Source organism: Zalophus californianus, chromosome 16 (assembly GCF_009762305.2).
Source record: "Zalophus californianus isolate mZalCal1 chromosome 16, mZalCal1.pri.v2, whole genome shotgun sequence".
Taxonomy (NCBI): Eukaryota; Metazoa; Chordata; class Mammalia; order Carnivora; family Otariidae; genus Zalophus; species Zalophus californianus.
Window position 1 is genome coordinate 10,865,189 of NC_045610.1, and position 25,125 is coordinate 10,890,313.

Sequence of the window (25,125 nt, forward strand, 5' to 3'; positions counted from 1 at the left end):
GTGGGGCCGCTTGCCACCCCTCCTTCCCTCTACCCTCTCTGAGTACCCGCCGCTGCTCCTTCTGGTCCTGAGCTCCTGGTTAGCTGGCCTGGCCTGCCCCTACCCGCTTTCTCTCTGTCCTTCGGGACCTCCGGCGCACCTGCTGGTCCTGGGTGCAGCGGGCTGACCTGGGTTTGAATTAGGTTCAGCCTGGTCCCAGTGTGGGACGTTGCCTGGTTCGTGCAATCTCTCCGAGCCACTTCGCATGTCTGCAGGCTCACCCACGTTGTAGCCTGGGTCAGTCCTTCGTTCCTTTTTAGGGCCGAATAAAATTCCGTTGTTGGATAGACCCTGCTTTGTTCGTCCTTTTATCAAGTCGATGCACACTCGGGGGGTCCCCGCTTTTTGGTGACTGTGAATAGCCCTACCATTGCATTCTTAAACTGAAGGGACAAGGGGGAGGGTATTTTCCTTAGAAACCTCAGTAAATGCTACCCTTTTATTATGATTTTGTCTATCAGTTTTTTGTGTTTTTTTAATAAAGTTTGTTTTTGTTTTTGTTTTTGTTTTTGACAGACACAGCAAGAGAGGGAACAGAAGCAGGGGGAGTGGGAGAGGGAGAAGCAGGCTTCCCGCCGAGCAGGGAGCCCGATGCGTGGCTCCATCCCAGGAGCTTAACGACTGAACCACCCAGGCGCCCCTATCAGTTTTTAATAGACTTTATTATTATTATTTTAAGTAGACTCCACAGAGAGCATGGAGCCCAACACCGGGCTTGAACTCACGACGCTGAGATCAAGACCTGAGCTGAGATCAAGCGATCAAGACGCTCAACTGACTCAGCCACCCAGGCGCCCCCAATAGACTTTATATTTTAGAGCACTTTTAGATTCATATAGAAATTGTGCAGAAAGTACAGAGTTTAATTTCCAGTCCCCTCCCCAACCTTCCCCTCCCCGGTTTTCCCGAGTATTAATCTCTTGCAAGAGGATGGTACATTGATTATAACTGAAGAACCAATATGGATACAGATGATTAATTCAAGTCCAGAGTTTACACCAGGGTTCCCTCTTGATGATGTATGTTCTAGGGGTTGTGACAAACATACAATAGCAGGGAGCCGGAAAAATCCTCCTTCCCAACCGTTCATCTCTCCCTCTCCACCCACCCCTGGCCACCACTGATCCTTTTACTGTCCCCGGTAAATGTCACATAGTTGGAATCACGCAGCCTTTCTAAATTGGCTTCTTTCACTTAGTGATACGCATTTCAGGTGCCTCCCTGTCTTTTTATGGCTTGAGAGCTCATTTCTCTCTAGTGCTGAATAATCGTCTTTTTTTTCCTGCAGACTTTTTCCCAGTAGGAAATGCCCCCCAACATCTTTGGGGTTTTAGGAGCCTTGCTCTTGGCAGGTCTCACGTAGGGGCCTCGCTGTTCCCGCTGCGGCTCTGGCAGCTCTGTCCCTCCCCTCACCCGCAGGCCTGGGAGCACCTTGAGCCTCTGTTGGGACTAAGGCTCTGGGTGGTTCTGTGGGGAAGGTGCCCAGTGAGGCCTTGTGGGAGGACGGAGGGAGGAGAGAGCAGGAGGGGGTGAGGCCTGGAGGAACGAGGCGCTGGGTGGACGCAGGGAGAGAAGGAAGCAGCTGTCTTGGGGCTGTCGGAGTGGCCTCGGGCATTTTGGTCAGGGCGATGTGGGTCACCGCTCAGCTGAAGGCCTAGGCACGGGCAGGAGGCAGACACCTTGTCCTTCCCAGCTGTCCTTCGTCCTGAAGATGGATGTGGAGCTGAGGGACCAGAAGGCCAGAGTCGCTGCTCTCCCCGCTGGATAACCGGGAGTTGTTTCAGTCACGGGGCAGTGAGTGGGGCGTGGGGGGCGGTTAAAGAGAGAAAATCTGGCTCCCCGGCCTGGAGGTGCAAGGCTTGGGGTAGCCAAAGGGCAAACAAGCGTGGTGAAGTGTAACCAAGCGAAGAAAGAGGTTAGCAGAGGCCCAGACATCCGCCGTATCCAGCAGTTACCTGAGAGCAGGCCCAGGACAGGGCCCCCCGTGCCCCCCCCCCACCTCCTACTGCCCCCAGGACTTTGTGACTTGAGGTCCTTCTTCTGTGGGAAGGTCCTGGGCAGGCCCGAGCCTCACCACTGTGTGCCCGAGACTTCATCCCTTCCACCCTTGCTGGGCGGGGCTGTGGGGGATGGGCAGGGCAGGGGAGAGGAGATGGGGCAAAGAAAGGAGTCGGCGCAAGCCCTGTGATTAGCTCGGGCCGACAGACGGAAGTGACCGCTGTCACTTCCCAGGCTGTGTCTTGTTGCGAAGGCAGCTTCCTCTTGTACTCCTGGAATGTTCTCTCTTCAAGCCAACCCCGCGCGCAGCCCAGGGAGACTCTGTGGAGGGAGATCCGGGTAGGCAGTGTGACCCTCAGCAGGCACCCCTGCCAGCCCTCGGGGACCGTCCAGCCCAGGCCGGCCTGCGGGCGCTCGCTCACACAGCAGTGCCAGAACTTTGCCAGCAGAGACCCCAGCTGATCCCACCAGCCCAGACCCAGCATACAAACGGTGGCTGGTCAAAGACACTAACTTGGGGGCGGGGGGCGTTTACTATGCAGGATGTGTAGGGGATACCGTGTCTTTTTATCTGTACGGCATCCCATCTTTTGGGGGAACCCACTGCCCCACTCCAGATGGCCACAGCACCCCGCTCCCCGCGTGTTCCTCTTCTGTTCCCAGCAGTGGCTGATCCCTGCTCCGTCTTCCAAGAATTGGCCTCTGGGATAGGAAGGTGTTTGCAGCCGAGTAATCTCAGGAGCTTGCCTGAAAAGCCCCGAGTCCAAAGTTGCCCGGATTGTCTTGTTTTCCAGGCTGGTTGCTCAACTTTCTTCTACCAGTGATCACCTGCTGATAATTACTCCTCCCTCCCTCCCTCCCTCCCTCTCCCCCCTTCCTTGCTCGGATGGTATCAATCTCAAGGTAATTTCTACTGTTCCCACCAAAGAACTGTCATTGGCACCGAAATTGGCACAAGGGAGGACGTTGTAAGTCACGGGGCCCCAAGGGGAAGGGCACCCCAAGAAGTGAGAGGCTCCCCAGGTCATGGGGATTCATGGTCCTGTTCCCGGGAGCTGAACCGTGACCACGGACAGGAGGTGGGGCAGGATGCTCACAATAGCGCTGGGCAGCTTGGAGAGGGGGACCGACACCCCCAAGTTCTCACCTCCCCGCAGGAGGGTGCCAGGGCCTCCACGTTGGCTGCCTTGGCTGGAGTCCCAGAACACCAGCCTCGGAGGCTGGACCTGCAGGCAGCTGAACCACAGCCCAGAGCGCAGGCCCGGCTGGAAAGCACCGTCATCTGGGAGCATCTGGAAGTCTTGAGATCCTGAAACTCCCCACCTGGAGGAGGCAGTTCCCACAGGGCGCCTGTGCCTGAGGGAGAACCCACATGGCCACTGGCCCCTAATCCCTGTTCCTAACCCCCCAGGCCCAGACCTGGACCCACCCAGAGGGAAATGTAGGCATTCTTAGTTTTTGTAAGAATCCTGGGGAACATTTGTCGGAATGGTTTTGAGGACGCTCAAGCAAGGACCCGCCCTCGGGAGGTTGAACTGACCTTGCCCTACGGCACCCCCTTGGCCAGATGGAGAAACCCTCACTGGAAACTGCACCCAGTGTTGCCATTTGCACCAAATTATCTTCCATCCTGGTGGGGACGGCTTTGCCTTCATTAAAGCTGACCTTGGATTTAGATTTGCTCGCCTGCCCCGCACCCACGGGCTTACCCGAACCCCCTCCCCCAAACCCCCCCATCCACTGGGGACTCCCACAACACGTGACTTCTGACCACGGAAGTCACTTTCCTGCCGCAGGAGTGGGGCAGGGGGCCTAGGCCGGCGGGACACCCCTCTGGCCGCGTGGCCCCACGTCTAGGGACAGTGGGTGTCATCTAAAAGAGATTTCCCCCACCCCCAACCCCCACCCCCGAGGCCCAGGTGCCCCGGAGTGAAGGAAAAGGTTTTGGCCAGCCTTTCAAGAGAGGAAGCCAAACCAGCCCAGAACCAGAACGGGCCGAAAGGTGAGAAGAACCGGAAAACGCATCAAAGGAAGCACATCATAGCCCCAAGCCACATAGCCCAAGGCAACGGGCTTATCACTAGAGCCCTTTGGCTTTGATCCGTAGGCCTGCCTTGTTTTGGTCACAGGCTAATCATTGCAATGGTAATAAAATGTCTTCTTGGTCCTCTGTGTCAGTGGCAGTTAATTTGGCTGTGTCGTGTGCAGGTTGTAGAAATTTGCACTAGGAGCTCGGCAGAATCGGGGAAGGAAGAGTGGTCGCCCAGGTCACTGGGGTGCACAGGGCGGCGGAGCATTTGGGATTCTGTGTGTGCATGTGGGGAGCAGCGTGCGTGCAGGGCTGTGTCCCGGGGTCCTACTGGCTGCTTCCTCCCTGCAGGGGAGCGTGTGGGAACCAGCTGGGCGGATGGACCATCCCATGGCCGCTGTCCTGCCTGCCCCTCTTGCCGGCGCCTCTCCCTCAGGCTTCCTTTTCCTGGCTGAGCCCACATCCCAAAGCCTGACTGGGGACTGGACCAGGTAAGGTGGCAGTTATGAGCCTCCCGTGGTCTGCCCTGCCTGTCCTTGGTGGGTCACAGGCCAGCCCTGCATGCATGGGAGAGAAGAGAGGGTAGACTGGGCGGGCCAGAGAGCAACCTGGGGGGATGCCCAGGGACAGCTTCCCTGGGCAAAATGGAGGGGGAGAGCGGTGAGCTGTTCACCCAAGTGGGGTCACCCTGGCTCTCAGGGATGCTGCTGAAAGGGATGGTGGGCAGAGAGGGGGCTAGGGGTCTCCCCCAGGTATCCTGGCTCCTGGCTCCAGGCCATTGCCCCCTCCCACCGGACCGCTCCCCGGGCAGGGCTCTGGAGGCTGCCCTCCTCTCTAAGTCTTCATTGCTTCTTCTCTGGAGTCGGAGTCATCATGGGTACCAACATGCCAGGGTGTAAGATGCCCAGCGCCTCAGCCCACCCCAGCCAGGCCGTCCTGCCCTCACCCCCAGAACCAGCACACCCCCACACTGCCCCAAACCTTCTCCTCCCGGGGCTTTGCAGTTGACCACCCTGGGGACAGCAGACCCGAGGCACCCACAGGCATCAGCCTGGGTGACTCCCGGGTGCCCAGGGCTCCAACCTGTCCTGCCCTGGTTGACAGAGCCAGGGGGCTGGGCAACAGGGCCACGGTGCTGGGAGGGAGGGCACATCCCATAGGTTGCTGCAGCGGCCCCTCCTCCTGCCCCTTACTCATTAGCCAGCCGGCAAGGTGACATGGACTTGGCTGGGCAAGGCTGGCTGAAGGAGTGCCCAGGCATGCAGGGCGGAGAGCAGCCTGGTCTCGGAATGGACAGCATTCAGGACACGGTCCCCCAAGACCGAGGGGGCTGTTGCCCTGCCCTCCGCAGGCTGGTCCCCGTTGGCTTTGGGGCTGAGGTGTGGACGCTCTTCGCTCTTTCTGGACCCCTGGTAAGGAGGTGAAGTTGCGCGGAGGGGGGATGGGCAGTAAGGCTGGGTGTGACGGAGGCTGTGCCAGGAGCAGCTCACCCCCCTCCCCAGAAACTTCCCACGCTGACGGTGTCCAGGCACTACCAGGGGCCACCACCCAGAGCAGGTGACAGGCAGCGGGACAGCTGTCCCTGGACAGTGCCTGGGGTGGCAGTGGGGCCCGACCTCGCTCAGCAGCCAGCAGCCCCCACTCGGAAGGGGCAGGTGTGCCCTCCTTCAGAAACAAACAGGAAGGCTGGATTAAATCCCTGGGATGACCAGTGAGACCCATTAATGCAGGAGTCTGTGGGCCCCCCCTGCAGACAGTTTGCAGGGAGAAGACGGGGCCATCTGCCCGTTTTATTTCCAATGGGAAATTTGCTTTAGATCCTTTTTTTTTTTTTTCTCTCTCACCATAAAGACTAATCAATATATGCTCCCTACGAAATTTCCGGACGAAATGAAAAGTTACGATGAAATTTATCTCTAATCCCACCACCAGGACCTAACCATTACTCTTTTGTATGAGGTCTGACCACATGATTATTAATAACACCGTTGGAGTATGAGATGTTTGAGTTGAGCTCTCTGTGCTCCAGGCTGCTGGGTGCTAGCTGCTTCTCGTGCATTCCTGCACTTTCAGGCAGGGAACCAGGAGCCCAGAGGTGGAGCCCAGAGGCTCACGACCACTGCTGACAGCGGAAAGGGAACAAGACTCAGGTGTCCTGACCTCCCGCTCTGGCTGCCACGTCCGCCTCAGCCACAGTGCTCGCTTTCTTTCCCCGGTTGCAGGCAATGGGTCCGGGGACTGTGTTTTTTTGTGGGTCTCTGGTTTGAGGCCCCCCCCAGGAGCTGGAAAAGCCTCAGTGTGGGGCTGGGCGGTGCAGGGCTCTTGACCTTGGTTGCTGTCCCCCAGTTTTTGTTCCAGGTGCTGACCTTCATGATCCATGTCGTGAGTTCGGTGTTTTGCGGGCACCTGGGCAAGCTGGAGTTGGCGTCAGTGACCCTCTCAGTGGCCGTGAGTATAGATGGGTCGGTGTGGGGATGCTCTCCCCCCCCTCCCCACTGAGCCACAGCATGAGGGCTGACATTCCCAGCTGGGCCTGGGAGGGGGGCCTTGCCCAGTGGCCCACAGTGGGTGCAGGCAGGGCCTGGGGCAGGAAGGGGGTCTCTGGCTCAGCCGCACATCAGGGCTGCCGTTGGGTGGCCTCCCCCAGACGCAGGGTGCCCCCCAGGTTCCCCTCCTTCATCCCCCGCCCCTGACAAGCCCTGTGTTCTCTCCTGTGCGTGACTCCAGTTTGTCAATGTCTGTGGAGTTTCCATAGGATTGGGCTTGTCCTCGGCATGTGACACCTTGATGTCCCAGGTAGGTGGGCCTCCTGGAGCCGGGCAGGAGGGCACCCACTGAAGGCCATTCAGTGACCCCTGGACCTGGGAGCCCATCAAACAGGCCCCAGGGACAGCTGCCCCCCGGCCCGCCTGCAAGGCCTTGCATGCTGTCAGGGACTTAGATCCATCGTTTTGAAAGAGGCTGCGCAGACGGGCAAGAGAGCCATGGAGGGAACGGGGTGGAGGCCAGTCCCTGACCTCATGTGTCAAATGCTGAGGGTGCACCTGTGCGGACCCTCCCGCCCTCGGGGGCCCACAGCCCAGGGGGGCTCAGCTTTCCTGGGGCAGGGATCTGGACTCACGGTGGACCTGGGGACCCGGGCTTGGTCCTGGCTGCCACGTAGCTGTATGGGGACTTGACAAATGTTCTCGGAGCTTCCCTTGCTCTAGCTGTGATTGGGAGAATGAAGCTCTCCTTGTTAGGGGCTTTTGAAGAACTGGGCACAAGGGGTAGATAGAGGTTGGCCTTGGCCGCAGGGCGGGCCTGGAGCTAGTGCTCACTAAATAACGGCTACTGTGATTCTATGAGCAGGTTGAGCCCCCTGCTGAGGAAGCTGAGCCCAGAAGGACCCCCTCCAGGCTGTAATCAGGGGGTGCCAAAAGCCCGCTCCCGGGGCGCAGAAGGCTGCGGGTGGTGGTGTCCTGGGCCCATCCCCACAGCCCTAGCTCCACTAGGAGCTTGACGCCCTGGCTAGGCTCACCCGGGGACAGAGGGAAGGTGCTGAAGGGGTGGGCAGCCTGACCCAGGACTGAGCTGTTTTGCAGAGCTTCGGCAGCCCCAACAAGAAGCACGTGGGGGTCATCCTGCAGAGGGGGACCCTGGTGCTGCTTCTGTGCTGCTTCCCCTGCTGGGCGCTCTTCCTCAACACCCAGCAGATCCTGCTGCTCTTCCGGCAGGACCCGGCCGTGTCCAGGTACTGGCTTCTGCTGGGACGCCGGGGAGGGACCCCGTCAAGGAGACCCCTAGCCCCGCCCCGCCCCGCCCCTCCCCGCCCCTGTGCTTCTCTGGGTCGCCAGCGGTCACAGGCGCAGCTCCTAGGGGCAAGGTTCCAGGATTCCCTGTTCGGGTCTCTCCCTTCTGGGGCGTGCTGCTCCAACTGCGACCAGCAGGGGGCAGACACGCGGCCAGTTTTTAACTCGGAAGGAGAGGAGACCTGATGAAGGCATTTGCATGTGTGCCCCCGCCTGGGAATACCTCCTTCATTTTGTAGGATCTGCGCTTCATTTGCTTCTTTCTTGATATCAGCTTCTCCCCGCTCCCCCTTACACACCGCATGTTACCGCGAGTTTACGTTCCCTAGCCATGACGGCCTCATGGTTAGGTCCTTGCCAACCCCCCCACCCCCACCCGGCACCTTCCAAGTGCATAGTAGTGGCACCCCGTGACTACTTGTCTTCAGGGCTTGGCAAGGCCTCTCTTCAAACCTGGGGTGCCCAGAGTTTCCTCGGGCAGCTTCCCAGCCCCCGCCCCCCGCTCCTGGAGGGCACAGCCTGCGCCGCTCTGGAGCTTCTGGCTCTCTTGCAGGCTAACCCAGGAGTACGTGCTGATCTTCATCCCAGCACTTCCGGTAAGTGCCTCTGTCTCCCGAGCCTGGAGGAGGGTGGACCTACACTCCCTTTGATTCCGGCGGTTTGCTTTTCCATGCTTTTCCATGCTCTCTGCTGGGGAGGCCCATGAGCCTGCAGCCACTTCCGGCCGAGCCACCGAGGCTGGCTGGAGGCGAGAGGAGAAATCTGGCCTCGTTCCAGTGCACGCAGAAGCACCTTTTAGGAAGTAACATGTTTTCTGATTAGAAAACCATTTATTGGAGAAAGCGTGGGAAGCGTGGGAAAGAAACATTTTAAATCACCTCTAATCCTGCCCCCCCATGACCCGGAGAACATAGGGTAATTCCTCTTTCCAGGGTTATTTCTGTTCGTGGGACGCGTGTGTTCAAACACGCATGCGCACGTGTAGTTGGAAAAAGGGTCAACGTATCTTGCATTATAACCTGCTTTTCCCCTTTCCAATATGTTGTTTGTCCCTGGATGTGATTATAAATAGCTTTCCACAATATCCACTTCAAAGGCTATGGAACATCCTATGGTGCCACAATGTATTAACCAATCCCTATTTGGTAGGTATTTCGGTTGTTTCCAATATCCCACTATCAGAAAGAAGATTGTGATAAACACCCTTATAGAAAGATCTTTGTGAACATCTGTAACGATTTCCTTCAGGTGCATTCCTGGAATTGGCGTTGCTTTGGCAATGGCTTTTGATACCAGTTTGTACCAATTCTCCCCCACTAGCAACACTCTCGTTTAGCGCAGAGTATTGTTACTAATTTTTTTTTCCCGATTCGAAATAGTTTTCACAGGCATTTTATTGCTAATGAACATTTTTCTTCATGTATTTATTGATCATTTTGTTCTTTTGTGAACTGTCCATACCCTTCGCTTTAATGGGTTAATCTTTTTTTTTTTTTAAGATTTATTTGTTTATTTTAGAGAGAGAGCGAGGGAGGGAGGGGCAGAGGGAGAGAGAGAATCTCAAGCAGAGTCCCCGCTGAGCGCAGAGCCTGACTCAGGGCTTAATCTCCTGACCCCAGAGATCGTGACCTGAGCTGAAACAAGAGTCCGACGCTTAACGGCCCGAGCCATCCAGGCACCTCTGGGTTAATCTTTTTCTAGTTATTATAACCCTTGTTAACTAATAACTCTTTATCATATATGGCACATACCTTTTCATTTTTTAAGCTTGTCACTCGCCTTATAATTTTTTTGATATTTTTGACCTAAAGAATTTTTAATGTATACATAACAGACCCATAAACCCTCTTCTTTATGGGGTCTTTGATGAGCTTAAAAACACTTGCCCCATTGCAAGATTATATAAACATTTGCCTCTGTTGTCTTTGAGCCCTCCTATGGTTTTTATTTTTACCTTTAAGACTCTAATCCATCTAGGGGCGCCTGGGTGGCTCAGTCATTAAGCATCTGCCTTCGGCTCAGGTCATGATCCCAGGGTCCTGGGATCGAGCCCCACAGCAGACTCCCTGCTCAACAGGAAGCCTGCTTCTCCCTCTCCCACTCCCTCTCTCGCTGTGTTCCCTCTCTCACGGTGTCTCTCTCTGTCAAATAAATAAAAATCTTAAAAAAAAAAAAGACTCTAATCCATCTAACAAACTTTAACTAGGACTCATGATTGCATATTCTCTCCTTTCTCCATTAATTTATTAAATACCAGCTAGGCAGTGCATCTAGTCAAGTCAGTTTCTGAGATTTCCGGCTGGACCGGTAGTCTGTATGTCTGCTCAAGAATTCACTGCTATCCTCTTTAATTTGTTGAGGTTTAGTGAGACACGTGATTAGCTGGCAGTACTGTGTTGGGGATGGCGTCTTTGGAATGACACAGCACCCCTTTGGTGTCTTGCCAAACAGGGCCACTGGGGCTGGGTCAGCGGGAGACATCCAATAATGTTAATCACTGTGGCAACTCCTTTATCGAATAAAGCAAGTCCCTCCCATACAATGCCGCTGTATAATTTACCAGTAAAGTAATAACAGAAGTGCCAAACATCATTTACATAATGCTTACCTAACACTTGGGATGCTTAAACGTGCCATTTCCTGTTTTGTAAACATTTGGCAATATTAACTTTACATATGTATGTAGAGGTGAATATGCATGCAGTATGCGCACGGATGATTGTCCCCATTGTAGATGAAGAAACTGAGGCCCAGAGAGGTTAAGCAACTTGCCTAAGATCACACAGCCGATAAGAGAGTGGGGCCAGCACTTGAACCCAGGCAATCTAGCTCCAGCTCCATGCTCTTAAGCACTGTGCTTTACTCAACAGAAGCAGAGGGCTAAGGGAAGGGATGGGGTAGGAAGGCGCAAGCCAAGGGCCATGCTTTGACAGAGGACAGAAAGGGGGGCAGGGACACACACACTGACGCGCATGCTCTCTCTGTCCTCCACCTGCCACCCTGTGGGGACTTGAGCCTACTCAGCAGGGACCACTGATGGCCACACGGCTAAGCCCCCTTCCCCCCACCCCCGCCACCCTAGCCCGAGGCCACTCCCCCCAGATTATGGTTTTCAGCAGCCAGAGCCAGACTCAAGGGTTGTCACAGCCCGTGGACTGGGGCTCTGCTGGGTGCTTCTGTACGCAGGCCCCTGGGTGGCCTCCCTGAGCTGATGGAAGGTCCGGGTCTGCAGCCAGAAGCTCTCTGCTCTCAACTTTCTGCCCTGCCTGTCTGTCCTCCCGTGCAGCCGAGCAGGAGCCCGGATGGGGGCCTCTATCCTCCTAGGCAGGGCCAGAGCACCCGAGATGGCTCAGCGGGCTTCAGCCCACCGGGGGAGTGGGGGGCGCGGGGGTTCCAGACATACTTTGGTGAAGTAATTGCTCCATACTCAGGTATCAGAGAAATATCTATTGATGTTCATCTCGTGCTTTTGGGTAGTCATTGTTTATTTGTGTGTCTGGTTTTTTGTTTTTATTTTACACAGGCATTTTTCCTTTATGTCCTGCTGGCGAAATATTTGCAAAATCAGGTACAGGTCTCTGGCTAGCAGGGTGACCCCCGGGCCCAGCACACTGGCCTATTCCGTGGGAAGGGGTGCCTGAGGCTTTTCTCCTTTCTGCACGATCTGTGAGCCTGACTAGGGCCCAGCAAGGAGCTGCATGTCCCCAGCCTCCTTCCAACCCCTGGACCTGCCGGGGCTGGGCCACACCCCTCACTCCTGCCCCCCACCCCCTTCATTTATTTCAGGGAATCGTCTGGCCCCAAGTGTTCAGTGGCATCGTGGGCAACTGCATCAATGGCTTGGCCAACTACATCCTGGTTTCCATGCTGAGCCTGGGGGTCAGGTGAGCACTGGGGACCCCATCAGGCAGCACTGCCCACCAGGCACCCCACTCCCAACTAGGGTGGGTTGGTCACCATCCTCGCCTCACAAGAACTGCGGGGACTGCCCCTGCCGTCCAGAAGCGGGTGTCGCGAGGAATTGGGGGGTCCCGCTGGTCCCTTGGGTCCTGGGGGGGCTCCCCACCAAGGAGACGGGGAGAGGAGCCCTCCTCATCCGTGCCCCAGCCTGCCAGGAAAGGCCGAGAGTGGGGACCTGGCAGGGTGACTCTAGGGACTCTGTCGTCATGGTGCCTGTGGCACTAGAGGGTCCCGTGGCCAATCCCGGGATGGGGGCGCTGGCTGGGCCATGCCTGGGCCCGCTTCCCCTCCATGCTGGCTTCAGCAGGGGAGCCCCTTACGCCGAGGGCCAGAGTCGGCCCCCGGCCCCAGCCCTGCTCTCTCTCCTTTCCCAGGGGCTCTGCTTACGCCAGCACTATGTCTTACTTCGTGCAGACCATCTTCCTCTTTCTCTACATTGTGCTGAAGAAGCTGCACCTGGAGACGTGGGCAGGTGCAGAGGGCCGCCCTGCCTTCGGGGGGCTGAACAGACAAGCATTAGGCAGGACCCCGGCACGGGCCCAGGGTGTGCATTTGGCAGGTGGACAGAAGACCCGGTTGGAGTCCCGTTGGAGGGGCCCTGTCTCCAGGCTTGCCTCTACTTCCCTTCGGGGCCTCCTTCCCCTTTGCTCCACCCCTCAGGACCCCGCCCCCAAAGGCCCCAGATCGCCCCCCCCATCAAATGTGACGTGGTGCAGAGCCCCGCTTTCTGGCCCGCTCCCTGATCTCAGGGTGGTGACACGGGGGAAATCCTAGGTGTCAGCCGTGGACCCAGCACCAACGTTTCTGACCCCAGTTAAACTCCATGATGCCTTATTATCCCCATTTTATTTACACAGAGGAAATTGGTACATGGTGGGGCTGGACTCGAACCTGTGGCCGTCTGAGCTTTTCTGCCTCCTGAAACCTAACTCTGTAGACCGTGGGGTCCCCTTGCAGGCATTTCAGGACCAGCTCTCTGGCCAGGGCCTCAGTCACCGGGCAGGGAGCCCGGCGTGCCCCCCACCCCCCGCCCCGCTCTCCATGCCTGCGCAGCCCTATCTGCCCTGCGAATCCTTTTGTCACCCTTGACCTCATACCATCCTCCCAAGAATCCTTCCGGAGAGGCAGGGCAAAGATAACTCCGATTTTCAGATGAGGAAGTGGAGCCCAGAAAGGGCAGGGTAGTTGCCCGAGATCCCGGCGTGGTGACGCAAGCAGAGTGTGAGGTCTTTCACCTGCCATGTGGTGCTGGCCCTTGCCCTGTACCCTCCTCCCGCACCACACCAACCCTGGACCAGCTGGCACGCCCTGTGCAGAATGCAAAGTGCCTGCACGTGCTGAGCCGAGCCCCGGGCGGGGGGAGGGGGGTGGGGGCGCAGAGCCAGAGGCCGGCAGGGGCTTCTGGCAGTGGACGGGCATGCGCAGTGGGCTCCCTGCTCGGCTCTTCAGCGCGGCTTCTGTTCCTAGGCTGGTCCAGCCAGTGCCTGCAGGACTGGGGCCCCTTCTTCTCTCTGGCCGTCCCCAGCATGCTCATGATATGCATTGAGTGGTGGGCCTACGAGATCGGGAGCTTCCTCATGGGTATGTGGATGAGCACGGCTCGGGGAACCGTGTGGGCAGCTCTGAAACCCCTCCCACCCACCCGTCCCGGGACGCAGCAGCCTGGGCCAGGCTGGGCCTGTGGCTCTCTCATCTCCCCCACGAGGTCCTGAGCTCCCGGAAGGCAGGCCTGGGCCTTTCATGTCCAGACCCCAGCACCGCCCAGCAAAAGGCCTAGAACCGAGCAGGTGCCCCAGGCAGGTGGTTGAGTCAGTGAGGGGGCGAGGGACTGAACCAGCAGGGGTGTGAGCATGTGTGGGTTTGTCAGGCATGTGACACAGGTGTGCTCACCGGAGCACCCAGGGCAAAGTCCACACAGCCTGAGAATCAGGCCAGTGCGAGAATGGTCCTGGGAGACCTTCTGGTCCAACCCTTGCCCCCCATTTACAGATAGGTAAACTGAGCCCCAAGAACAGGAGACTGTCCAGAGTCGCACAGAGTTGCACAGTGGTAGGGCTGTGACCCAAACTCGGCTTTCCTGATCTTGGTCCAGGTCTCTTTTCTCTCGCTCACCATGCCGAGGTATACCAAGGACTTGAAAGTCAAACCATACAGGGAAAGGCCTCCAGAAAATTCCACTGGGATTTTCCTGGAAGGCTGAAGGCCAAGTAGAAACATCTTCCATTGCAAATCTGCCCTTGGAAATCATTTGCCCCTTGGCCTCCAAAGCAGAGGGGCCTCCTGTCCCAGGTCTGTTAGCCAGCCCCAGGGCTGGATGCTGACCGTGTGCCCCCCAAACCCCCCCACTCGCCCCCGCAGGCCTGATCAGCGTGCTGGACCTCTCTGGCCAGGCCATCCTCTACGAGTTGGCCACGGTAGTCTACATGGTGAGTGTCTTCTGGGGGCACCTTCGCCAAACCCTCCATGCTGGCCCAGCCCCCCCTGACGGTCTGGGGTGTCACAGAAGAGGGGCAGGCGGTCACCCTAAGGGCCATCTCTATCTCCCGAGAGACCCTCCTGGACCCTCTGTGCCCGTTCAGGTCCGGGCCCTGCTGGACACACAGGTGACTCACAGCTGCTCCATGGAGGGTAATACTGAATGCACGTGGTGTTAGAATTTTTTTAATGAGCACCATTTAAAAATGGGGAGATTTCACATCGTAATTTGAATTTTTGCCTTTTCTTGAAAAATGGGACATTCCATTTAGCGGTGGGCCCATATTCCTGCACGCCCCAGTCAGCAAGAGCTGGGTGATGGTATCCCCTGGTGGTGGTGGGGGGGGACATCGCTGTCCCCCACCACGGTCCCCGTAGCTCCCTCCTCTTCCCACAGAGACATGAATTGTCCCATGTCACTCAAGTGTGTATCTATCTGCCAGCCTCCTGGGGACATGCAGTATGCGACCCTGGGCTTAAGGAAATGACTCACGAAAGTCTGCACTTAGAGCACTAACGTCTAAGGTGCTTTATTTTACAAATGGTTTCCACAAAACTTTGTTTTTCTGGCATACTTAAGACCACAGCTACCTCTTAAAAATGTATTTACTCACGAGGTTTTGGCAACACATCGATTTAGGTTGCAGGGCCAGTGGCCTTGTGATGTCTTCTGGAGCGGGGGTGGGGGGCAGCATTGCCTGGCTCACTCAGGGCATCCCCAACCCATCTCCCAACCACAGCCGAGGATGCCCTCTGCCCTCATGCTGCCTCCTAGGGATCCATCCTGTCTCCCTGCTCTTCTCCCTCTTGGCCCGGCTTGGAGGGCTAGAGGACCGCTCCACCCCCAGCCCCGGCCTCTTCCTGGCTCAGGACCCACCCCATTCCCGGGGCTGGAGGTTGGCTCCACTGACAGCCCCTTGTTACCTGTGATCCCAGATTCCCCTGGGGCTCAGCAACGCGGTCTGCGTCCGGGTGGGGATGGCCCTGGGAGCCGCAGATACTGCCCAAGCTAAGCGGTCAGCCATCTCAGGCATGCTCTGCACAGGTGGGTAGAGTCCTCTGGGCGTGGGGGGAGGCTCTTGGAAAGTTAGAGCCGGAGGCAGGGGAGAAACCAGCCCGAAGGGGGGGCAGTGGGGGGGTCCGGAGCAGCCCCTGCTGAGTTGACACAGCCTTTGCACCCCTTACCTTAGTGTGATCTTGTGAAGTCTCTTCCTTCCCAGGCTTCTCCCTCCAGCTCTCCAGGGTCCTATTGCAAATTTGCCCTCGCATTATCTCCCCCGCCCCAAGGAGCTTGGGGCCTGCGCATCCCCCATCCCCCCACCCTGGGATGAACCAAACTTGTGTCCTCCTCCGTGGCTCTGCTTTCTGAGGCTGCCCGATCCAGATCAGCTCAGCTGTGGAGAGCAGCGGTTCCCAGGCTTTAGGCTGCTTTAGAATCAGCCAGAGGGCTGTGTCAATACACAGGCCCCTGGGCCTTCCCCCACAGAGTTTGCGATTCAGGAGGTCTGAGACGGGGGTCCGAGAACCTGCAATGTTACCAAGTTACCATGTCATGCTGGTGCTGCTGGTCCAGGAACCCCACTTTGCGAACCAGAGGAGGAAAAGCATTCCCTCCGTTGTCCTGCCTTGCGCTGACCTCAGCTGGGCTCCTCCGAGGGTCGGGGTGGGGGGTGGGGGTGGGGGTGCAAATGCTCTTCCTTTTGTCTCTTCCAGTTGGTACCTCGCTGGTTGTGGGCATGCTGTTGAGCCTCCTGAAAAACAAACTGGGGCATATTTTTACTAATGATGAGTAGGTAATCAGTTCTCTTCACTGACCTCTGGGACGTGTCAGAGTGGCTGGCGGCTAGTCCTCGGCGGCTTGTCACACGGCTGGCTGGCTTGGCACTAGGTCCGGAGGAAGTGGGGACTAGCCCCGACTTTGCCCTCCCTGGGAGGAAGCTAGCTAGCAGCTGTCTTTGCTGCTCTCCCCGGACCACGGCCTCCATCACTTGCTGGGACAGGATGCTGAGCGAAGGGCGGTAGGATATTGGGGGGCTCTTCTGGAGCTTAAAAGACCCACAGACATGCAGAAACTCAGGGCTAGGAATGTCAAGTCCGTGTGGGGCCACTACCTCTATTCCGACCCTTTATAGGAGGTGGTGGAACAGAGGGGAGATACATGAGTCTCAAGGACACGGTCATGCCTCAGATTTCCACACGAATGTTCTTCCCTGTCTCTCCTGCAGAGAAGTCATTGCCCTGGTGAACAAGGTCCTGCCGATTTATATCGTCTTTCAGCTCTTTGAGGCCGTCTGTGTGAGTACTGCCCTGGTGGGAAACCTGACCCCCCCCCCCACCCGTCCGAGTCCATGTTCATGGGCGCTCCCTGAGGCCTCCATGGGATGTGAGGCTTAACTCATTAACACATGTAAAGGGCTAACTGTATATTGTAAGTGCCCAAAGTCTTCGCTCGGATTAATTCTATTATTACTCAAAACAATAATTCCCTTTCCCTTCTGCAATTCTGCAATTCGAACAAGCCAAAAGATGAATGCAAAAAAAAAAAAAAAAAAAGATGAATGCAGATTAGCAAAAAACGGAAAGATTGCATCAGTATAAACTCCCGCACCCTGTTACCCGAGCAAAGGGACCTGCGAGGGAGGGAGTCATCCCAGAGTACAGAGGGACCAGAGTTTTCTGAATCTCTGACCCCTACAAGACAGGTCCCATTTAGTGCAGATCTGAATGATGTGAATTTTAAAGAGCATCATATAAAAAGAAAAGAAAAGAAAAATTACTAACAGCTCCTTCTGGAAGCAGAGTTTGGAACCCTGTGTCTTCTCCTTCACATCTTGAGGTCGGCAGGAATGCGTCCCTTGCCTAACAGGCAACAGCTCTGCCTGGGAGTGTGGGCTTTGAGAGCTCCACAGAGCACCTGCCCTCTGGGCTGGTCCTGCCCTGGGGAAAATCACCTGTACAATAACTATTCACCAGTATGAAAAAAAATTTTTTTTCTCAATGAAGGATTTTTCTAAAAGACAGTGCACTCTGTCCAGATTGCTACATATTCTAGAATTTACTTTCGACTCGAGCAGGCATGCACGAAGCTTAGAGCACCTGCTCAGCCTTCCGCAGAACTGCCTCCTTTGGACTGGGCTTCGTGATGATATCCTAATGTTATCACAGAACATTAAAAGAAACCATCCTATGGAATCTATTATGGCTTTTGTCATAGGATGGGGTCAAGGACACTTTTTTTTTTTTTTTTTTTTTTTGCCACAGCTGAGAAATTCTTCTTGCAAGTAAGGGTTGGGAATAGGAATTCCTCGAGGAGTTAATTCACACATGAGTCTCCGTGTGGATGTCTGTTTTCATCACTCTTGGTAGAGTCCCGCGCGTTCAATTGTTGGAAGTGTATGTTTAACTTCCAAAGAAACTGCCAGACTCTTTTCCTCGGGGGCTGTACCATTTTACGTGCCCACTGGCGATCTATGAGGGTTCCAGTCTTTCTACTCCCTTGCTAATTCTTGGTATTGTCTTTTGAAACAAAAACTAGATTTTTGTTTCAAAACTTTTGTTTCAAAAAGTAGATTTTAAAGAGCAGTCTTAGGTTTACAGAAGGAAATAGAATTCCCATAAACCTCCTCCCTCAGTTTCCCTTATCATTTCACGTCTTATTAGTAGTTATTAATTATGTACGAGTGAGTGTGGCACACTTGTGGACCTGATGAGGGAATATTGATATGTTATTAACTAAAGTCCACAGTTCATTGTCGGGGGTCACTGGTGGTGTTGTAGAGTCTATGGGTTTTGACAAATATAGAAGGACACGGACCCACCATGATAGTATCATACGAATAATTTCACTGTCATAAAAATCCTTGTGCCTCCCATTCACTACCCCCCCCTCCATTCTCCCTACTGGCATTTTGAAAGGAATTGTGTTGAATCTACAGGGTCGTTTGGGGACAACTGACATCTTAACAATATTGGGGCCTCCAATCCATGGACACGGAGTGTCTCTCCAATTATTTAGACGTTCTTTATCCAACAACGTTTTGTTGTCTCTGGTGGACACATCCGGCACTATTTTTGTGAAATTTATCCCCAAGTATTTTGGAGGTTTTTTTTGGGGGGGGGTGCAGTTGTGAATGGAACTGGTGTCTTAATTTCATTTTTAGTTCATTGATGCTAGCCCCTGGAAATAGAACTGATCTTTGTTTATTGATCTTTTATCCTGTGACTTTGTTAATCTCATTCAAGTAGTTTTGTGTGTTGGGGGGGTATTCCTTTAAGATGTTCATATAGGATCAGGTCATTTGTGAATCAAGAGTTTTACTTCCCCCTTTTCATGTGGCTAGAACTCGACTCCAGTATGATGTTGGATACACACGGAGCATAATCTATGCCTTGTTCCCAACGTTAGGGCAAGAGTGTTCAGTCTTTCAGCATGAAGTGTCATCTGTAGGATTTTTATAAATGCCCTTCATCAGGCTGAGGAAGAGCCCTTCTACTCGTCGTCTGGTAAAACGTTTTCTCGAGAACAGCGTTGGATTTTCTAGAATGCCTTTTTTGCGTCTGTTGAGATAATCAGGTGGCTTTTGTCCCTTATTCTATCAATACAAATCACATTAATTGATTTTCAAATGTCATACCTTGCATTCCTGTGATAAGGCCCTCCTGACCATGGCATAGATCTTGTTTATCTATTGCTGAATTTGGCTTGCTAACATTTTGCTCAAGATTTTGGTCTACATTCATGAAGGATATTCATCTGCTAACTTGTATCTTTGTGGTATCTTGATCTGCCTTTGGTGTCAGGGTAACACCGGCCTCACAGAATGATTCTGAAAATGTCCTCTCCTCCTAGGCTTTCTGAGTTTGGGAAGGATTGGCATTATATCTTCTTTAAACATTTAAGCTCATCCGGGCCTGAGCTTTGGTCAGAAAATTTTTTAATTAATTCCATTTATTTACTTGTTACAGGTCTCTTCACTTTCTCTTTCTTGCTGAGGTCCCTTCAGTAATGTGTGTCTTTCTAGTCCTTTATTCATTTCAACTAAATTTGTCTAATTCTTTGGCACGAAGTTGCTCACCATATTTCCTTATCATCCTTCCCTCTGTGGTCCGTGGTTATGTCCCTTGTTTCATGCCTCATTTTGGTGATTCGTGTTTTCACTTTCTTATTTTCTTAGTCTTATTTTACCAAGGCCAACTCCTTGGCAAGCGTTTGGCAGTGTTGTGGATCTTCTCAAAGACCTAGAATTTGGGGTTTCATCGATTGTTGGTTGTTTTTCTGTTGTCTGTTTCAGTGATTTCCACTCTCATCATCAGTATTCCCTTTCTCCTGCATTATTTCGATACGGTTTGCCCTTACTCGTTTCTTAGGATGGAATATTAGGCTATTGATTTGAGTGAGGCCTTTCTGCTTTTTGGATCTAGGCATTTAAAGCTATACATTTCTAAGCACTGCGTTAGTGGCATCTAATACATTTGATATGCTGTTTTACTTTGCATTCAAAATATTTTACAATTTCTCCTGTTCTTTATTCTTTGACCCATAGGTTTAGAAGTGTGTTAACTTCCAAAAAAAAAAAAAAAAACATAGAAGTGTGTTAATTTCCAATATTGGGCGTCTTCCCAGATTTCTTTTTGTCAGTGTCTCTAACTGAATTCTGTTGTATGCTCTGGCACAGACCCATCCCGGAGAATGTCTTGTGTGTGACCTTCCCCCAAGGCCTGTTGTTTTATTTGGTAATTTGCCTGCACTGCTTGTGTGTGTGAATCCTGCCTCCTCTCCTCTACAACCCGTAGGTGTTCTCACTACTCAGTTTGGTTTTCTGGTTTTGTTTTTTTTTCCCTCCCTTTAATTTTAGACTTAGCTTCCTGGAGTGGGGGGGGCGGGGCGCACTGGCCCTTCTTGGTGTGCTGGTCACTAGAGACTGTCCCTGTCATTCAAAATGCTCTAAAGGGCTTCACAATCTTGGCACCGTAACATTTCAGGATGGACAGTTCCTTGTTAAGGGGGCTGCTAAAGGAGGTTGAGCAGCATCCCTGGTCTCAACCCACTAGGTACCAGTCGGCATCTCCCCAGACCATCTCCAGACATTGCCAAATGTCCCCTGGAGGACGAAATTGAGAAACACTTGTCCAGAGCGCATCAATCATCATTTGGGAGGAGTCTTTTTCTAACCAAAAAAATACCTTCTATGTCACCGATAGATACATGAGTAACCTACCTGCCACATTTCCAAGTTCAAGAGGCACACATCTCCCCTCCCGCACGCAGTGCCTCTTTGCTCAAAAGTGTGAAAGCAAACCACAAAATCCTCCACGTCCTTCATCTTAAGGAAAGAAAAAGAGCCAAGCATCTCTGCATCAGCAGCGCTGATGAAACAGAACTGTGGCTGTAGTTCTTTCATTCACTAGGTCGGAGATCAGGTTGGGAGGGTGAGCCTAGTAAAATCAAGCAGAGTTAGTATTTTCTCCAGTAGTTCTTGTCTGTGAGCATTACGGGGACAGCAGCGAGCTAGGGCTGCAGGTCTGGAACAGACAACACCTTTGCTCGCCCCGTGCGGAATCCAGAATCGGGGCCCCCAAAGATATCTATCCACATCCAAATCCCCAGACCTGTGGCTGTCAGGTGGCAGGAGGGGATTTTGCAGATGGGATTAAGTGAAGGATCTTGAGCTGGGGCAGATTTTCTTGGATTATCCAGAAGACCCGATATATAACCACTAAGGGTTCTCATAAGCAGGAGAGGGAGGCGGAGAGACAGAAGGAAGGCACCAAGCCAGCAGCAGAGGCTGGGCTGGTATCACTGCTGTCTGAGGGCTGGGAGCCAAGGAATGCAGGGCAGCCAAAGAAACAGATTCTCCCCTCGGCCTCCAGAAGGAACCCGCCCTGCCTTTAGCGTAGCGATTTTCTAGATTTTCTAGAGAGGCGGTCATGATGCGGGAGTGATGACGGGGGGCCCTGGAGTGGTGTCCAGAACACAGTGCTACTTTGGAGCAACTGTGGGCAAGTGACTTGCCCTGACTCGGTCTCCCCACGGAAGGGGACGAGAGCACGGTCCCGGGGCTGAGTGAGAGGAGGCCTCGTGACAGGAGTGGCCGTCGGTCTCACGCCCACCTCTCGCCCCTCTCTGCGCCGCCCCGCAGTGCGTCTACGGCGGAGTCCTGAGAGGGACCGGCAAGCAGGCCTTCGGAGCCATTGTGAATGCAGTCATGTACTATGTCGTCGGCCTCCCTCTGGGCATCGTTCTGACCTTTGTAGTCAGAATGAGAATCATGGGTAAGTGTCACAAGGGGAAGCCGGAAGAGGCCTGGGGGCCCTCGGACACCCTGGCCCCACCGCTGCGTGTCCCCTGCAGGCCTCTGGCTGGGCATGCTGGCTTGTGGCCTCCTGGTCACTGCTGCCTTTGCAGTCTACACCGGCCGGATGGACTGGAAGCTCGCTGCAGAGGAGGTGAGTGAGAGGTGGGCCCTGGCCTGGCCAAGCGTGCAGGGTGACTGCTCCCCGGCAGCGCTCAGGGCACGTCAGGCCTCGGCAGCAGCGAACTGCGGGATAGGCTGGGGGGCACGGCCCCCCATCTGTTCCCCGCGCTATAGCGGGACCCCAGATGGCGCCAGTATACTCTCCAATTACGAGGAGGAGCACACACACCACAACCCTTCCTTAGCCAGCCCAAGCTGCTGGAAACCCAGACAAAAGCCAACAGCTCAAACAGGGCTGAACCCAGACACGTGCCCTGAGCGTGTGGCCCAAGCCGAAGGCGGACGTGTAACCGACTGAGCCACCCAGGCGCCCTCAGCCTACAGTGTGTTAAGGCAGGGTGCTGGTGAGGCCGGTGGTGAGCGGGAGGGCCGACTGGCTGACCCAGGCAAGCTGTCGCTCTTGTAGGCTCAGAAACATGCGGGGTTGCTGCCGCAGAGCCCCGACGGCACGGTGAGCGTGGTGACCGCGGGGACCTCGGCGACCTCGGCCCCACGCCCCGGGCCTGCGAAAGCTGTCACCTCTTCAGGTAATGCTGTCCTGGTGCTTCTGCTGGGCACACACCATGCCGGGGGGGGAGGGGGGAGCACACTGCTCCTGGCGGCCTTGCGTCAGGGCCTGGGTCGAGTGGGAATCGTGCAAGCCACCGTTCCTCCTCTTGGCTCGGACGCACCGTCCTAAGTACCAGGAAGGCGACATTACTACCTCTGATTTAACGGGCCCTGCCCCAAGTACTTCACATCCTTGACCTCGCGAGGTCGCGACTATAGTCCCATTCTCAGATGAGGAAGGCAGGCTGAGAGCTTAGGTCTCTTCCCCATGGTCCCGCTACTAGAAAAGGGGAGAAGATCCTTGCAGGGACCCGTTCTCCTCTCTGAAGGCCACGTCCTCCCCATGGGCGGGCAGCCCTGGTTGATATCCAGGGTGTCTGTGATGAAGTGATGGCCCAGGCGGGCGTGGAGTGCGGGGCGTGCGTGTGCACAGCCCAGAGGCCTCACTTACCTCGGTGAGCTCATCGCATCCCGGGCTCTGCCTTCAGTAGGGAGCTACGGACTAAGCTCGGGGAGCTCAGAGTGTCGCGAGAGACCACGGTAAGGTCCGACTAAGCATTTAACGCGCTCTGAAGACACATGTGAACGTCCCACTCGCCAGGTCATCACAAGGACAGGCTCGGAGAGGAACCCCTGTAATGTCATCTTAGCAGTAGCTCTATGCATCGAACTCACATCGCGAGAGGTTTTCCCACGTCATTTCCTCCTCTGACCCTGCTGCGGAGTAGATGAGACTCCTTCTCCTGTGCGGGCATTTTCTAGTGTAAGGCACAGAGGCGGATTCTTAACTGTCACCCCGCATAACACATGCAGCTGGGCTTCTTGATTCAAGGCCGAAGCTCTCCCCCAGCCCCCCGGCCCCCCGGCCCCCCAGCCCTGCTGAGTTGGCTCCTGTTTGTGTCCGCAGTGGCCACGGGTAACTCCCCAGGCATCACCCTGACGACGTATTCAAGGCCCGAGTGCCACCTGGACCTCTTCAGGACCCCGGAAGCAACCCATGCCCTGTCGGCCCCGGCCAGCCCCCTGTCAGCAAAACAGCTGCTCATCCGCCGTGGGGCTGCTCTGGGGGTGGTGTCAGCCATGCTGATGGTGGGCCTGGTCATCAGGTTCCTGACCACCAGACACTAGCCACGCAGCTCGGAACCAGAAAGGGAGCCAAGAGCGGCCGCCCCCACCTGCCCACACCTGCCTACAACAGCACACGCGGGATCCAGGGAGGGGGGACACCTTGGTGCACACCTCCGAGGACGACCTGCAGCCGGCGCCTCGTGTGACCAGTGTCAAACTGGTGTGTCAAACTGGCTTTCTCCCCTCTGCTCTTTAAGAAGCCATCCGCCGACCAAAGAGACAGAGTCCTGGGACTGCTGCTAAGCAGGAGTCAGTGATGTACATGGCTTCAAATCGGGAGACTTCAAATCAAAGCACGATCACAAAACACACTGTCACCCAATTAAAAATTCCATTTTCTCCCAGGAGACTCTGGGGCCCGGGTCTGTTCACAAAGCCTTTGTGAGGTCCCTGCCCCACGCGCCCCTGTAGATCTGGGCGCCATGAAACCCCGACGAGGCAGGTGGCCGTCCACAGACCCTCCTTTGCCTTTGCCTTTCCGCTAACCCTTCGTTCCGTCAGCATCATGCTGATCACAGACCTTGAGAAACACTGGTTCTTACAGCAGGGATGGGGTAGAAGCAAGGGCAGCCGAACCCAGATGGCCGGGCCACACAGCCTCAGGATGGAAGGCAATGCCGACCCAAATTCTCGGACGCTTCTCCTGAAGGCCTGGGACTGCTGAACGTTTTTAGGCTCCGTGCCTCCAAAGCGGAGGGCGGTCTGGCCTCCCCTGCCACACACAGTCCCTTCGGCATCAGTAGCTATAAACGCCTCGCAAACAAAATGAATTTATTGATCAGAACCAATAGAAACAAAAGGAAGCACAGAACGTAATCCCGGTTTGAAAGAGTCAATGTGAATTCATGTCGAGGACCTGGTAACACTCCGGGCCTCCCGCTCCCTGGAAGGCGGAGATCCTCCTTGCCTGGGACATACCTTAGTGAGCTGTTGGCAACCCAACAAAACGACTGGGAACCAAGCACAGAAAAGTAATGTTTCCCCAAATGTGTTCCAAGGTTACAAAGTCTTCAGAGCAAAGGGTCCCCTGGTCAAGTAAGTTTGGAAAACCACTCACGCCAGCCTGCAAACGTTCTATAGGCCTGGAGTCCTGAAATATGCTGCCGTGCTTTACGAATCCCGGTGGACAGGGTGGGTGGTGGGATCAACTTTTGTGTAAAACCTCATGGGATTAATGTTCTGGGAAGAGGCTTACGGAAATGCTTGTTTTAGATTAGCAAATGGGGATAGGAGGAGAGAGTTGGGAAAAACCTCTTTACTATACAGATATTTTAAAAAATAAAACCCCACGGGGGCGCCTAGGTGGCTCGGTCGGTTAAGCGTCTGACTCTTGATTTTGGCTCAGGTCATGATGTCAGGGTCGTGAGATCAAGCCTCGCGTCAGCGCTGTGCTCCACATGGAGTCTGCTGGAGAATCTGTCTTCCACTGTCTGCCCTGCCTCCCACCCCCCTCTCTCTCCCTCCCTTAAAAAAAAAAAAAAAAAAAAAAAACCCACAAATGATAGAAAGTAAAGCCTGAGAAATTCTTGGCTAAGAATTTAGGTGAGAAAGCAGGACTTAAAGTGGATAAATACCACCTGTGACAGATAAAGGCAAAAAATGGATTTATAGTTGGGGGAAAACTTACGGCCAAAGAACTGTCTTCGAGACAACAGGGCATGAGGGGTTCCACGCCAAGAAT

At 54.7% G+C, this 25,125-nt stretch overlaps 1 protein-coding gene across 3 annotated transcripts; it reads left to right on the plus strand.

Moving 5' to 3' along the window:
• Nucleotides 1-5,284: 5,284 nt before the first annotated feature.
• Nucleotides 5,285-24,781, plus strand: SLC47A2 (solute carrier family 47 member 2). Of its 3 annotated transcripts, none has more exons than XM_027624586.2 (17): nt 5,285-5,478; nt 6,413-6,514; nt 6,794-6,862; nt 7,651-7,799; nt 8,411-8,453; nt 11,381-11,425; nt 11,644-11,741; nt 12,192-12,289; nt 13,285-13,398; nt 14,176-14,243; nt 15,229-15,337; nt 16,006-16,081; nt 16,518-16,587; nt 21,432-21,564; nt 21,644-21,738; nt 22,174-22,294; nt 23,224-24,781. In XM_027624586.2, the coding sequence occupies exons 1-17, from the start codon at nt 5,326-5,328 to the stop codon at nt 23,442-23,444; spliced, it is 1,764 nt and encodes a 587-aa protein (XP_027480387.2). In that variant the 5' UTR covers nt 5,285-5,325; the 3' UTR covers nt 23,445-24,781. The 3 variants fall into 3 exon arrangements, with proteins under 3 accessions (XP_027480387.2, XP_035580285.1, XP_027480388.1); XM_035724392.1 differs by having other exon boundaries at nt 5,304-5,478; nt 7,696-7,799; XM_027624587.1 differs by lacking the exon at nt 11,381-11,425 and having other exon boundaries at nt 5,304-5,478.
• Nucleotides 24,782-25,125: the final 344 nt, after the last annotated feature.